The 13697-nt window shown below is 42.7% G+C and overlaps 1 protein-coding gene across 3 annotated transcripts in view; it reads right to left on the bottom strand.

The window, feature by feature from the left end:
- Nucleotides 1–13697, bottom strand: part of LOC137566578 (multifunctional protein ADE2-like) — an 86890-nt gene that overhangs the window by 19340 nt on the left and 53853 nt on the right. For all 3 annotated transcript variants that reach the window (XM_068278603.1, XM_068278604.1, XM_068278605.1), the window contains one exon: nt 8009–8190. In XM_068278603.1, the coding sequence (XP_068134704.1) occupies nt 8009–8190 (182 nt within the window). The remainder of the gene's footprint in view (nt 1–8008; nt 8191–13697) is intronic.

The raw sequence follows: 13697 nt of genomic DNA, 5'->3' as shown, positions 1-13697 counted from the left end.
TGAACAAGCATGCAGATCAAATGATGCTGACTGAAGTCTGACTGGATTACTCACATGCTTATTTCAGGTGAGTGATTTAGTCACTGCGGATGTCAATGAGATTAGCAGGACTGCCAGGCAACTGATATTGTTTGAAAGGAAAAAAAAATATGGCAGCCTCCATATACCTCTTGCTTCAGGTTCCCTTTAAGGGCAGCATGTCCCTCAAATAAGTTTAGGCTGCAAGGCCCCCGGATAGGTTTATAAGCAATGTGTTCCCCACAAAACTAGTGCAGTGTGCAAGGAGAGTAAGGAGTAATCAATAACCGAGCTGTACATACTGCTGGACAGGACTTCTCCTACAGTGCCGGTAGCTGGTTTTATGGCTTGTATCCTCCATCTTTCAGTACCTGGTCAGGCAAACAGCTTGGCTGTAACAGGTGCAACTGATGCGGCATATGGGGAATGTTATTGCTGCCTGTGTGCTCATTGGAGAGATTTTCAGTGCATGCTAACTGATGCAACAGGCCACATTGTAGGGCCTGCATCAGCATCTAAAGGATCCCCCCCCCCCCCCCCCCCCCCCACTACCACCACCAACTCAGACGAATGGAATACACAAACACAGACACAGAATAAAACCCTGACCGAGCTCAGATATAGTTTGGAGAAGTAGCTTTCCTCAAATGGACAGTGGTTGAGTGTTTTTATATCAATAGATTCATTAGAAAACCAGTATATATATATGATTCTTATATATGTTATACATCAGCTGAGGTTTATGTTTGCAGCTTATTGGCACCCAGTAGAGACTGGATCCTTCATTGACTTGCGTACTAGTTCTCGAACAGAGCAGGGTGGACAGTGGGGATACATTGAACAGGTACATGGCATTGGTGGGGGTAGCACATCGAGGCTTGGGGAACAAAGATAAGAGCAGAGGAACACACAGGGGAGTTGTTGGAAAACTGAGAAGAGAGACCACAGTGTAGCACAGATGGTAATGTTTATAGCAGTGATACACACCTGACCATGTAATGTACCTGGTGGTGTAGTGGCTATTGTCCCTAGCAATGTGCCTGGTAACATAGAGGTACAGTCACTGCCAATTTCCATGGAGGTATACTTCTGATAGTGAAATTTATCTTTGTTGAGTAGTCCCTTCAATTCAGTTCTACAAATCACTAGAATTCCAAAGATTTTTTTTCAAATAGTTTATCTAGTGTATTTAAATGCAAATGTTAAGTTGCTTCACACTGTTAAAGGGATATATAAGTGTATTAAAAAAATCCAGTTTTACGTACCTGAGGATTCTACCAGCCCCCTGCAGTCGACCTGTGCCCACGCCGGTACTCTTCGATGCTCCGTGGCTCAGTTTCAGTTTTGGCGGCTGAGCCCGTCGCCGGCCACTACGCCTGCGCGGCCCTGGTCACGTGTATCTTCTTTCATGTACCCATTGGCGAGAGCGTCCTGTGCAGGCGCAATAGAGATTTTTTTTCTTGCTGCATCTGTGCAGGATGCTATTGCCGACGGTAACACGAACGAACGAAGATACGAGTGACCAGCGCCGCGCAGGTGCAGTGGCCGGCGACAGGCTCTGTCACAGAAACCGGAGCCAAAATGCAAGGGTTGACTGCAGAGGTCCGGTAGAACCCCCAGGTAAGTAAAACTGGCTTTTTTTCATACACTTAAGTATCATTGTCAAGATTGGAGGCGTCCATGCTTTCAGCCAGATACTCAGTTTGTGCAGATGTATGTGGAAAACAAGCAACAGCTGTTCCTAATCTAGGTAGCTAATTTCTGATGAGGAACATAGCTGGGGCCGTTTGTCGTGAGACTAGTACAACTCAGAGTACAAATTACAGGCTGGAAAAGTAATGCAATGTGGACGTACAATCAAGTTTGCAAAATGCCCTACTGGCATATTGCTAAATATTTCTGGTACTGGCACTGTAACATTCCTGAGAATGACCCTGCTGGCATACATGCTAATGTCCCTTGCAATGCCAAACCTACCAAATATCCTGACATGGTAGTTAATTCTCTTGGTCGAGGTCATGGAAATGCAGCTGGTATAACAATTAAAGCTATTGGCAGTTTCCTTTCACATGCCCCTGCTGGCATAGTGGTTAATGGCTATGTAAATGCCCATGGCAATGATTCCTCTTTGGTGAGATTTCACTACCCTGCGGAGTGTACATAATTTGTAGTCTGTTTTGAGTGTGTATTATTCTTATCTGCTTCCGGCCTGGGATAATTGAAATCAACGCCCTGTTTGGGACCGGTTATCCCTGCCAGGAAGTAGATTTCAATTTCTGCGATGCACGCTACCGCCGATCGCCTCTCTCCCATCACTATGACAACAGAGCTCTGTGAGCAAGTCAGAAGCAAATGTCATTGGCTCCTGACCCTGTAATCACAGTGAGCCAATCACATTGGCTCCTAGTGATCACAGGGTCAGGAGCCTAGGAAATTTGATCCTGACTGGCTAACGGAGGTCTGCTGTCTTTTAGGCAATGGCAGAGCGAGTGGGCTTCAGCGATGGGTGAGCGGCATAAACTGTGAGAGCGACAGGTCTGTGCAGTATGGCTTCGGTGGGCCGTGTTTTTGTACCAACAGTCTCTGGTCCTTGTCAGGAATATACTGGGGTGCTTATGATGTAAGGATAATATTTTCATTTGCCTGTCTGACTGCTATGTACTTCAGATGCGTATGTATGGGTCATCATCTGGCTTTGGGGGAAGCTATACTTGTCTGTGTGACAGTGTGGAATACAATTACCCTCAGTTCCTCGGAGAGCAGAGAGCTAATTAGAAGCCCTATTGTCCCATTATACAAATCCGGACATAGTCAGGGAACTTCAAAGACCTACATTTGCATCTAAAGAGGACTTCAGTGAATAATGCTTGGATAATAACACAATGGCAGAAGTGAAGTGTGTTGAAGTCCTTGACACTTGAAACATTTACACTTCTGTTGAGGAAGTGAAGAACTGTAGGCTAAGTCAGGAAGAGTAGCTGCACCAAAAGTTGGCATGTGTGTTAAACACTATTTCATTGTGAGGAAATTGAATTATTGCTGGAGGTGCAAGCTATAACCTGTAAATTACATCTATTGGAAGTCTTTTCATGTATGTGGGCTATTGTACATTTTTCACAGGTGGATGTTAGATCTCTGGAGATCCAATTATGACTGAGGATGTTATTAAATCTAGCTTCCCCCCGTCCACACAGGCTTACAGCCTCGAGGCGAATATTTCATTATAAAAACCAGGGGACATCTACCTCAAATCAGTTCTCTTCTGACGGTAGCTGCGGCTGGTCTCCTGGCCCAAGCTAGTGGACTCCTGGTCTAACCAGAATTGTGTCCGTCCACAAAAGTCCAAGATTCTTCTATCTGGATTCCTGTATTTTGGTAAGCAAAATCGCTTTGTGTGTATCTTTGTAACCTCTTATTTTTGTAACTTTTAACTTGTAACTTTTTTACTTTGTTCTTTGTACATCTTTTGTATATATTAAGTTCTGCATTGTTCTATGTTTTTATGGAATATTAAATCATTATTTAATAAGCTTGACTTCTGCAGTACTAAACTAACACTCATAGCCTAGAAGTAACTGAAGTGTAACCGTGTATAAGTTCATGCCTAATTGTACGCTTGAGCAACACTACCGTATGAAATTGTAATTGCATTGTGTGTATGAGGCACTTCTGCGCTCGACAGCCGAGTGGGAAGTCTAACAGTATCGTTCGGAACGACTGTTAGTGGTTTTGCTTCATTACAGTGTAAGATTGCAACTGTGTGTGTGTGTGCGTGGCGTTCTCGTATCTGGCCTAAGCGCAAACCTGACCCAAATACGAAAACGCGGAGTGCGTGCTGAGGACTCGACAGCAGAGTGGAAGTGTCTAGCGAACCGCTAGTGGTGGCAGTGAGAGGTGTTCTGAGGGGTCCCAGCCTTGTTTTAGCTTGACTAAGGCTGCTTCCCCTCTCAGTCTGGTCAAACCCTCAGTCGGGAACCGTATACGCAGGCGTGCCGCGGGCCGGTTCCTGACAGTCCTTAAAGGGGAACTTCAGCCTAAACAAACATACTGTCATTATGTTACATTAGTTATGTTAATTAGAATAGGTAGGTAATATAATCTCTTACCCACCCTGTTTTAAAAGAACAGGCAAATGTTTGTGATTCATGGGGGCAGCCATCTTTTTGGTTGAAAGGAGGTGATAAGGAGCAGGAGACACCGTTCCAACTGTCCTGTGTCCTGATTACCCCTCCCAGCTGCACAAGCTAGGCTTCAAATGTCAAATTCAAAGTGTAAAAAAAAAAAAATTGCACCAAAACAGCAGAACGAGAACAATAGCATCAGAAATCCCATCATGCTTTGCACAGCATCAGGGGAAAAAAGCCCGGGCAGTTTTCTTCTGTGCAGCTAAAAATGAGGCTTGTATAAGAGAAACAAAGTTCTGATGCTGTGAACCTGTTAAAGAAACACCAGTGACTGCTGGTACTCTTTAAAGAAAACTCCTACTCCGTTGGTTGGAATTAATATGTGGAGAGGTCAGAGGAAGATGTTGTATTAGGCTGTTGGGAGGCAAAAGTTAATGTTACATCCTGTTTGCTCTGTATGAGCCAAAAAAAAAGTGACAGACATTTTTTTTGTTATTGTGGTTCAAGAACACTACTAATTGTTATGTAAACCTATATCCACATATCCTATGATTTACACAAGTCATGTACCATACAGAGAATGTGTGATAAATGGCTGCAAAGGGAAGAATATTTTTCTAGTCATGGAAAGCAGGAAACGTTTGCTGGTTTTTTTTTTATTATTATTTTAGTTAATGCCTCCATTTTCATTCAGTCTTCATTCTTTCTCAATCCTTTTTATTACTAGCTGCTTTATTTCACTGGCCGTTGCACAAACCTAAGGAGAAAAAAAATGAACGAAGACTGATTAAAAATGGAATAAAAAAAATATATATTCCTGCTTTTCCAATGACTAAAAAAAATAGAACCAGCAGGACCAAAACTGTAGCGTTGTAGTTTTTAAATGGGAAACAAAATTCAGTTAAATATAATGGAAAGGCTGGTGTGGGCAAACATGGAAATGCAATAGCTGCCTGGTGTTCTAGCTTCCAATCCAGTTATTAAAAGATTAAATAGGATTGAAAAATGTAATGTAATATAAAAATACACCTGGTCACATCAAGGATTATCAGAAATCCCAATATTTGTAACTATCTACAGCACAGGTGTCAAACTCACGGCCCGCAGGCCGAATGCAGCCGGCTTGCCATTTTATGTGGCTCTTGAAGGCTTCCCATTTCCATCACTGTAAGCAGTGAAAGAACAGCACACAGCCTTCCCATCCAGAGAAACCCACCGGTGACAGAGATTCTGATAGAAACATTGTCCACTTGATTTGGGGTGCAGCCCTTTTGGTAAAAGGCTGTGCTTCACATGTTTTGAGTAGGACTGTAAAATCTCCATAAACATATCAGTGCTGCACAAGACTATACAAAATTTAATGATATTGAAAATGATCTTTCCATCTAACCTCCCTGGCGTTCAATTTTCCCAGGATTTCTGTGCAAAAAGTGATAAAATTTATTTTTAAAACTTTTTTTTTCCTGTAACTTGCCAAAATGTGTCAAGCAAGGGTCTAGTATACAGTGCAGGAGAGTATTGATGTGTATGAACGTTTATACTGTTCACAGCATGTTTTTATGGACGGACATATCTGTCCATACCATTAGGGAGGCAGTCAGCTCAATATGTCTAAAGGCCCATACACACGTCGGATTTCCGTGAACGACGGGTCGTTTGAACGTCCCGTCGTTCACACCGCTAAATCGGGCGTGTGTACAGACTGTCGTTCGCGTGATAAGACTGAGTTTGAACTCACTCTTATCAAGCGAACGACAGTCTGTACACACGCCCGATTTAGCGGGGCGAACGACTGAACGACGGGACGGTCAAACGACCCGTCGTTCACGGAAATCCGACGTGTGTATGGGCCTTACGTCTGACAGAAAGCTCATACTGCACCTATAGAGTACAGGTCTGCCCTAAAACCTCACCTTGTTGTATGAGCAATTAGCTATAGTCACTCTTCATCAACACCTGCACTAATCCATGCACTGGCAGCACAGTGACACTTCCATTTGGCAGTTTCTGTTAGGAACAACATGAAATGGTTGTATTTTATGTGTACTTAAAAACACTGGGGTTGAGTCATTATTGTATATCGCACTGTTCGGTGCGAGGTAAATTGAGGAGCGTGAGGTAAATGTGATGCTGCACGCTACGCATGCTGCTGGCAGCGTAGCATGCGCTTAAGGTGCACGCACTCATTTTTAACTACAAGCACTAGTGCAGCACCACGACCGCGATACTTGACTAGTGTGGCCGCTACTAATTGCCATAGCAGCGGTCGCGCTAGTCAAGTATTGCAGTGGCGGTGCCGGACCTTAAGAGCGCACGCTATGCTGCTGGCAGCACGCGTAGCATGCAGCGTTACATTTACCTCATGCTGAACAGTGCGATATACAATAATGAATCTACCTCATTGAAAGAAAGCTGAAATAAAGCATGCCATTTATCCCAGCAATGTGTACAGCTGAAATGAAGAGACTATAATCCTGACAACAAATCCCAGACAACAAATTCCCCTTTAAAAGTTATTAACGTCTTCTCTCACTCTTCAGAACTAAAATAAAAAAGTGAGAGTAGAAGGGACAGTTGGAAGGAGTTGTTATTTGTTGCCATTTGACATTTGTTTCCATCTGCTCTTGAACTGATTTGAAATTCATGGGTTTTTTGGGATTGGAAAACAATTTAAACAAAGAAAAAAAAAACATTCTGGAACTGAGTCTAAATCTAAACTGGATATGTTTGATGTGACTGAAGTACACAGGTATTGCTTTTCAAGGCCCATTCTGCTGCATGTCTATTGCCCTCATCCAACTAATTCACTTTCAACAGATTTGAGGCAGTTTATCGATTGTGTAGGAACTGATTCTCTATCCAACCGAATTCCAATTGAAGAGGGATACTTTGGCTTGGCATATCAACCCATGTGTGCCTAGCTCAAGACTGGTCGTTATAACGTTTTAGCATACGCATAACATCTTGACAATTGGCTGCAATTTATACGTACAGCAAGTGATTGGTTTTCAATTTCCTGAGGAGTGAAAGAAGGCTGAATGTACACCTCCGATAACTGAAACCAGATTCTGAATTTGTTTTTTGATATCGCTGCTTGATAAAGCTGCTTCACCCTTTGCATGAAACACGGTTCTGTAATGTGATGTAATCTCTTACCAGTAACAACTTGGGATGGTCAATGTTAAATGTTAATTTTCAGCTGCTTGGAAATGCAGGGCCGAGGCGAGAGAGGCTCCAGCCTCAGGGTGCAGTGTAGGAGCGGGCGCACAACTCACTCAGCTATCATTCCCCTATTGTGTTTGAAGCAGAGAATGATAAGAAAAGGGGATATAGGGCAGTGACTGCAAGCTAGATAACTAGAGACTAAGGTGTTGCAGGCCCTGGGGCGCCTCTTAGGCTCATACACACGTTCAACAAAAGTCTTTTAAAGGCATGATTATCATACAACTTGAAGAAGTTGGACAACTTTTGTCAAGACAACAAGGCGTTATCACTGATAAGAGGCGACCAACGACTGATAAGACACAGCTCAAGTCAATCCAACTGTTGTCCAACTTTTTCAAGTTGTTTGATAATCGTGCATTTAAAAGACTTTTGTTGGGCGTGTGTATGTGGCTTTAGTCTAGCAATCGGTGTGTGACGGCTGGGGTGGGAGGGATGGAGAGGCGCACTTTAATGTCTCAGCTTTGAGTGCTGGAGGAATTTTGTCACGGGCTCTGTGGAAATGGATTAGTCAAATTTAGCAACTGCTGTATTTGATTTCCAAGCTGCCCACATTTTCAAAAAGTAGCATAACATTTGCATGAACTTGTAATTCTTAGCATCCCATTGATCACCCCTAGTGATAGCAGGCAGCCCAGACTTACCTGGCTGTGGTCTAAAGTGCTGCCTGATGACTGGGGCTCACAAGCATTCTCATGTCTCCAGGAAGGGCTGATCACTTCTTCCTCTGAATTATCCTCACACTTTACTGTGGCAGCCTGACAAGGTGGATATCTTGTTGGAGTGTGTATCCTTGCATGCTTCCTCTGATCTGTGCTATGGATATCTATGGAAAGTAAAAGGAAATACATTTAGATTTCATTTAGTCTAATCACTTTAAAACCAAAGCATAAAACCCTTTAGGTTAATGTAACCCACCTTTCAGACTTCAGAGACACACCGGTAAAGAGGCCTAAATACTGGGGGAGCAGCTCCTCCAGCAACAGGGGGACCCAGACCTACAGAAGGTCCAGAGTATTCACTCTACCTCCCTGTGATACAGAAGTCCCCCCCCCCTCCCCCCCCCCCCATAGCAGGGCTTGTTGTGGCCACAATATTATGGGTGGATATGATGATGGCCATTGGCCACACTAGTTATATGGCCCTCAGCAGGTGAAGCCCTCAGGCATAGGGGTTATCACAATGGGAAGGAGCAGAGGCTGTGAATGATGAGGTTGGCCCTCACGCAAGGAGCACACTTGTCTGTTCTTGTGCAAGTTCTCTGCACAGGAAGACACATTTAACTAGTTATGCCTCCCGAGGCAGTATATCTACGCCTCACAGGACTAAATTAAAAGTCCCAGAGGCGTAGATATATGCAGGGCTGTGGAGTCGGAGTCGTGGAGTCGGAGTCGTGGAGTCGGGCAATTTTGGGTGCCTGGAGTCGGAGTCGGGAAAAAATGCACCGACTCCGACTCCTAATGAATTTGTAAATGTAATTAAAATAGAAAATATGATAAAATGTTCTATTTCTCAGATAATAGTCATTGAAAATAATGTATATATACAGTATATATACAGTAATAGCTGTGCTTAGTCCACAAAAATGAAATAAACCAATCAAAGTTAGTTACTTGTGCTGCTTCAATAAAGCAGTCCCCGTATTTTTAAGGTCAGATATACACATCTGATTGTGACTGTATATATGATGTGTACACAGGAATCTCTTATATATACTAAATAACATCTATGCTGTAAGAATAAAGCCTGATGTGTAGCTGTGTCACTAATAGAGATGGTCAATGAGATGGAAATAATTCTGCATTGATGCTGATTTATGCAAATGTACTCTTTGCTGATGAAATCAAATAATTTGATATGTTGTTAAAATTTGGTTTGGTGACTACAAATTAAAGGGTACCTGAGACGGATGAAAAGTAAAGTTTTATACATACCTGGGGCTTCCTCCAGCCCCCTTCAGGCTAATCAGTCCTTAGCTGTCCTCCACCACCCGGATCTTCTGCTATGAGTCCTGGTAATTCAGCCAGTCAGCGCAGTTCGGCCGCATGCCGCTCCCACAGCCAGGAACATTCTGCACCTGCGCAATAGTGCTGCACAGGTGTAGTATGCTCCTGGCGGCGAAGTGTGTGCATGCGCACTACGCTCGACTGGCTCAAGGACCTGGACTCATAGCAGAAGATCCAGGTGGTGGAGGACAACGAGGGACTGATTATCCTGAAGGCGGCTGGAGGAAGCCCCAGGTATGTATAAAACTTTAATTTTATCTGTCTCAGGTTTACTTTGTTACACAGTAGTACTATACTCTACATATGCACTCCCCACAGAGCTGCAGGGAATCCACTGAGAATGCTGTGCACATTGAACACAGAGGTGTTGTCTGTCACCCATAAACCTTGTTCAGATTGTGCATGAAGAATGTGTAATATAGGAAGAATCTCCTCATTCCCCTGCAGAGTACCTGCACATCACACTTACATGTACCCACAGTTACATTGCCTAGGGCCTGATAGATGTTCTTTGTTCTGGTCTTTACCTTTTACAAGTACTCTTACCAAGGACTAGTTTTAGTCTAAAGGGAATAAATATAGTAGTCTACATATCCTTCTCACTTCAGTTGTCTTGTAAAATTCCTAAGCGTTGGCAGTTAAGAGACGAATTTCATGTTACATACTTTTAATCAACAAAATTGTAATATGCAAATTAGAGGAGCCGGAGTCGAGGAGTCGGAGTCGGAGGAATCCTAAACTGAGGAGTCGGAGAATTTTGTGTGTGTGTGTGCGCGTACGTGCGTGTGTGTGGGGGGGGGGGGGGGGGAGGGGGAGAAAATATTTTGGCCAAATAATAAAATTACACCTATATACATCAAAAAAAAAAATCCCCCATTTATTAATTGATTAACCCCTCCCCTCCCATAGTTAGTAAGACACTTGTACTAAGAAAAGTGAAATTTAAAAAAAAATAATAATAATACACTTTTATATTTGCAAATAAGGGATTGTAATTAGTAATGGACGCAAAACTGAAAAAATGCACGTTTACTTCCAAATAAAATATTGTCACCATACATTGTACTAGGGAAATATTTTAAACATTGTAATAACAAATGGTCAACTAAAATGTGTGGGTTTTATCTATAGTAGCACATTTTATTTTAAAACTATAATGGCCTGGTGTTTTTTTTTCCGTATTATTCCCCTTAAAATGCATTTAAAATAAAATAATTCTTAGCAAACTGTTCCACTCAAAGAAAGCCTAATTGGTGGTGAAAAAAACAAGATATAGACAATTTTATTGTGATAAGTAGTGATAAAGTTATTGGCGAATGAATTTTAAAACTTCTAAAATGTGAAAATTGCTCTGGTCTGTTAGGGGAAAAAACCCTTAAGGTCGCCATACATCTAGCGATTTGGCTGTACGATCGACCGTTCAATTCAATAATTTTATGGAATCGAGAAGGAATCGACTGTGTTCCAGTATGCCCAATCTATAAAAAGTGGCCGATATCATGTCAAATCGACCAGCTTAGTTGATTGAGCAGGAAGCAAGATATCGGTCGATCACACAGGAATCGGCTACTGTTCACATTAAATCGACTCTGAATCAATTTTTGTATCCGGAGCATGGAGACACAACATCATTCAGATCAATTAGTGAAGGGGAATCGCATAGGAATCGCTTGTAGTGTGTGGGTCACTAGTCACTCAACTTTCAATCAATCATACTGATGTCGATTCCTTAATAAAGTTGATCGCTTTGTCGATTTAATCAGAATCACTAGATGTATGGCTACCATTAGTGGTGAATTAGTTATAATGAAAACAATCAATGGGCTAGTTCACACATGAATGCGTTTTTCGCATGCAGAGAAAAAAAAACTGATAGTGTAGTGTGCATTTTCTGTACCAATTACATTAGCTTCTTTGAAAAACGTGCGCGTTTAACCACATGCAGACACACATGGTGTGCAGAAACCGCATGAAGAAAACTGCTTCAAACTGGTTGAAGCTCCCTGCTTCAAGGTTTGGTTGGAGAGAGAGGCAGAGGAGCATACTTTATACTGTAGTTACTCTCCTGGATCAACAGCCTAGCCAGTATACACACACACACACACACACACACGCACGCACGCACGCACGCACGCACGCACGCACACACACACACACACACACACACACACACACACACACACACACACACACACACACACACACACACACACACACCTATTACTCTAGGCATTCCTGGCACTATCTGATAATTTCTCTTTGGATTTAGAGACTACCTACCTAGGCTTTTTTCAGGAAAAGATTTTTTAGCAATGCTTTTTACTTTTACTTCTGTTAAGGGGAACCAAATTGCTTGAGTGTGGATGTTTTTAAGTGAGTGAGGATTGTTAGATATATAACTTTATACTTGAGTGTTAGGATTAATAACCCTGTTTTAATAAAGTGTCCTATTATCAGAACAATAAATAGTGAGTGTTTATATCCAGCGCACGTCTTATGAGTATATAGATCTTTCTTTTTTAAGAGGTAGGGAAGAAGGGGATAACCCCACCCAAGACGGCTGCAGCAGGAGGTAGAACTTTGAATGTCAACTATACAGGGAGTGCAGAATTATTAGGCAAATGAGTATTTTGACCACATCATCCTCTTTATGCATGTTGTTTTACTCCAAGCTGTATAGGCTCGAAAGCCTACTACCAAGACTCTGTAACAAAAATTTCATCTGGTTTTCTTCCATCCTACAAGTTCCAAAATCTATTCTAATGTGTTTTGGCTTACTGCAGCACGTTCTACTATCACCATCTCTGTAATAAATCAACTTATCTCTCTCTTGTCAGACTTGTCAGCCTGTGTCTGGAAGGCTGCCAAGTTCTTCAGTGTTGTGGTTCTGTGATGCATCTCCCCCCTCCAGGCCCCTCTCTGCACACTGCCTGTGTGTTATTTAGATTAGTACAGCTTCTCTCTGCTCTATTATCTTTTACAAGCTGGATAAATCCTCCTCTGAGCTGGCTGGGCTTTCACATACTGAGGAATTACATACAGGCACAGCTGTCTGCACTCTGCAGGAAGAAACAGCCTGACACTTCAGTGGAAGATAACTGCAGGGGGAAAGAAACACACAAATGATCTCTTGAGATTAAAAAGGAAGGCTGTATACAGCCTGCTTGTGTATGGATGTATTTTCTATGTGTGGACATGCTGTACATCAACCTACTTCCTGTTTTGGTGGCCATTTTGTTTGTTTATAAACAAACTTTTTAAAACTGTTTTTAACCACTTTTAATGCGGCGAGGAGCGGCGAAATTGTGACAGAGGGTAATAGGAGATGTCCCCTAACGCACTGGTATGTTTACTTTTGTGCGATTTTAACAATACAGATTCTCTTTAAGCATATTAGGTGATGTGCATCTCTGTAATGAGAAGGGGTGTGGTCTAATGACATCAACACCCTATATCAGGTGTGCATAATTATTAGGCAACTTCCTTTCCTTTGGCAAAATGGGTCAAAAGAAGGACTTGACAGGCTCAGAAAAGTCAAAAATAGTGAGATATCTTGCAAAGGGATGCAGCACTCTTAAAATTGCAAAGCTTCTGAAGCGTGATCATCGAACAATCAAGCGTTTCATTCAAAATAGTCAACAGGGTCGCAAGAAGCGTGTGGAAAAGCCAAGGCGCAAAATAACTGCCCTTGAACTGAGAAAAGTCAAGCGTGCAGCTGCCAAGATGCCACCAGTTTGGACATATTTCAGAGCTGCAACATCACTGGAGTGCCCAAAAGCACAAGGTGTGCAATACTCGGAGACATGGCCAAGGTAAGAAAGGCTGAAAGACGACCACCACTGAACAAGACACACAAGCTGAAACGTCAAGACTGGGCCAAGAAATATCTCAAGACTGATTTTTCTAAGGTTTTATGGACTGATGAATCGAGAGTGAGTCTTGATGGGCCAGATGGATGGGCCCGTGGCTGGATTGGTAAAGGGCAGCGAGGTCCAGTCCGACTCAGACGCCAGCAAGGTGGAGGTGGAGTACTGGTTTGGGCTGGCATCATCAAAGATGAGCTTGTGAGGCCTTTTCGGGTTGAGGATGGAGTCAAGCTCAACTCCCAGTCCTACTGCCAGTTTCTGGAAGACACCTTCTTCAAGCAGTGGTACAGGAAGAAGTCTGCATCCTTCGAGAAAAACATGATTTTCATGTAGGACAATGCTCCATCACACGCGTCCAAGTACTCCACAGCGTGGCTGGCAAGAAAGGGTATAAAAGAAGAAAAACTAATGACATGGCCTCCTTGTTCACCTGATCTGAACCCCATTGAGAACCTGTGGTC

Source organism: Hyperolius riggenbachi, chromosome 1 (genome assembly GCF_040937935.1).
Source record: "Hyperolius riggenbachi isolate aHypRig1 chromosome 1, aHypRig1.pri, whole genome shotgun sequence".
Classification (NCBI taxonomy): Eukaryota; Metazoa; Chordata; class Amphibia; order Anura; family Hyperoliidae; genus Hyperolius; species Hyperolius riggenbachi.
Note: the sequence above shows the minus strand (reverse complement) of the source record. Positions and strands in the feature narration are given on the sequence as shown.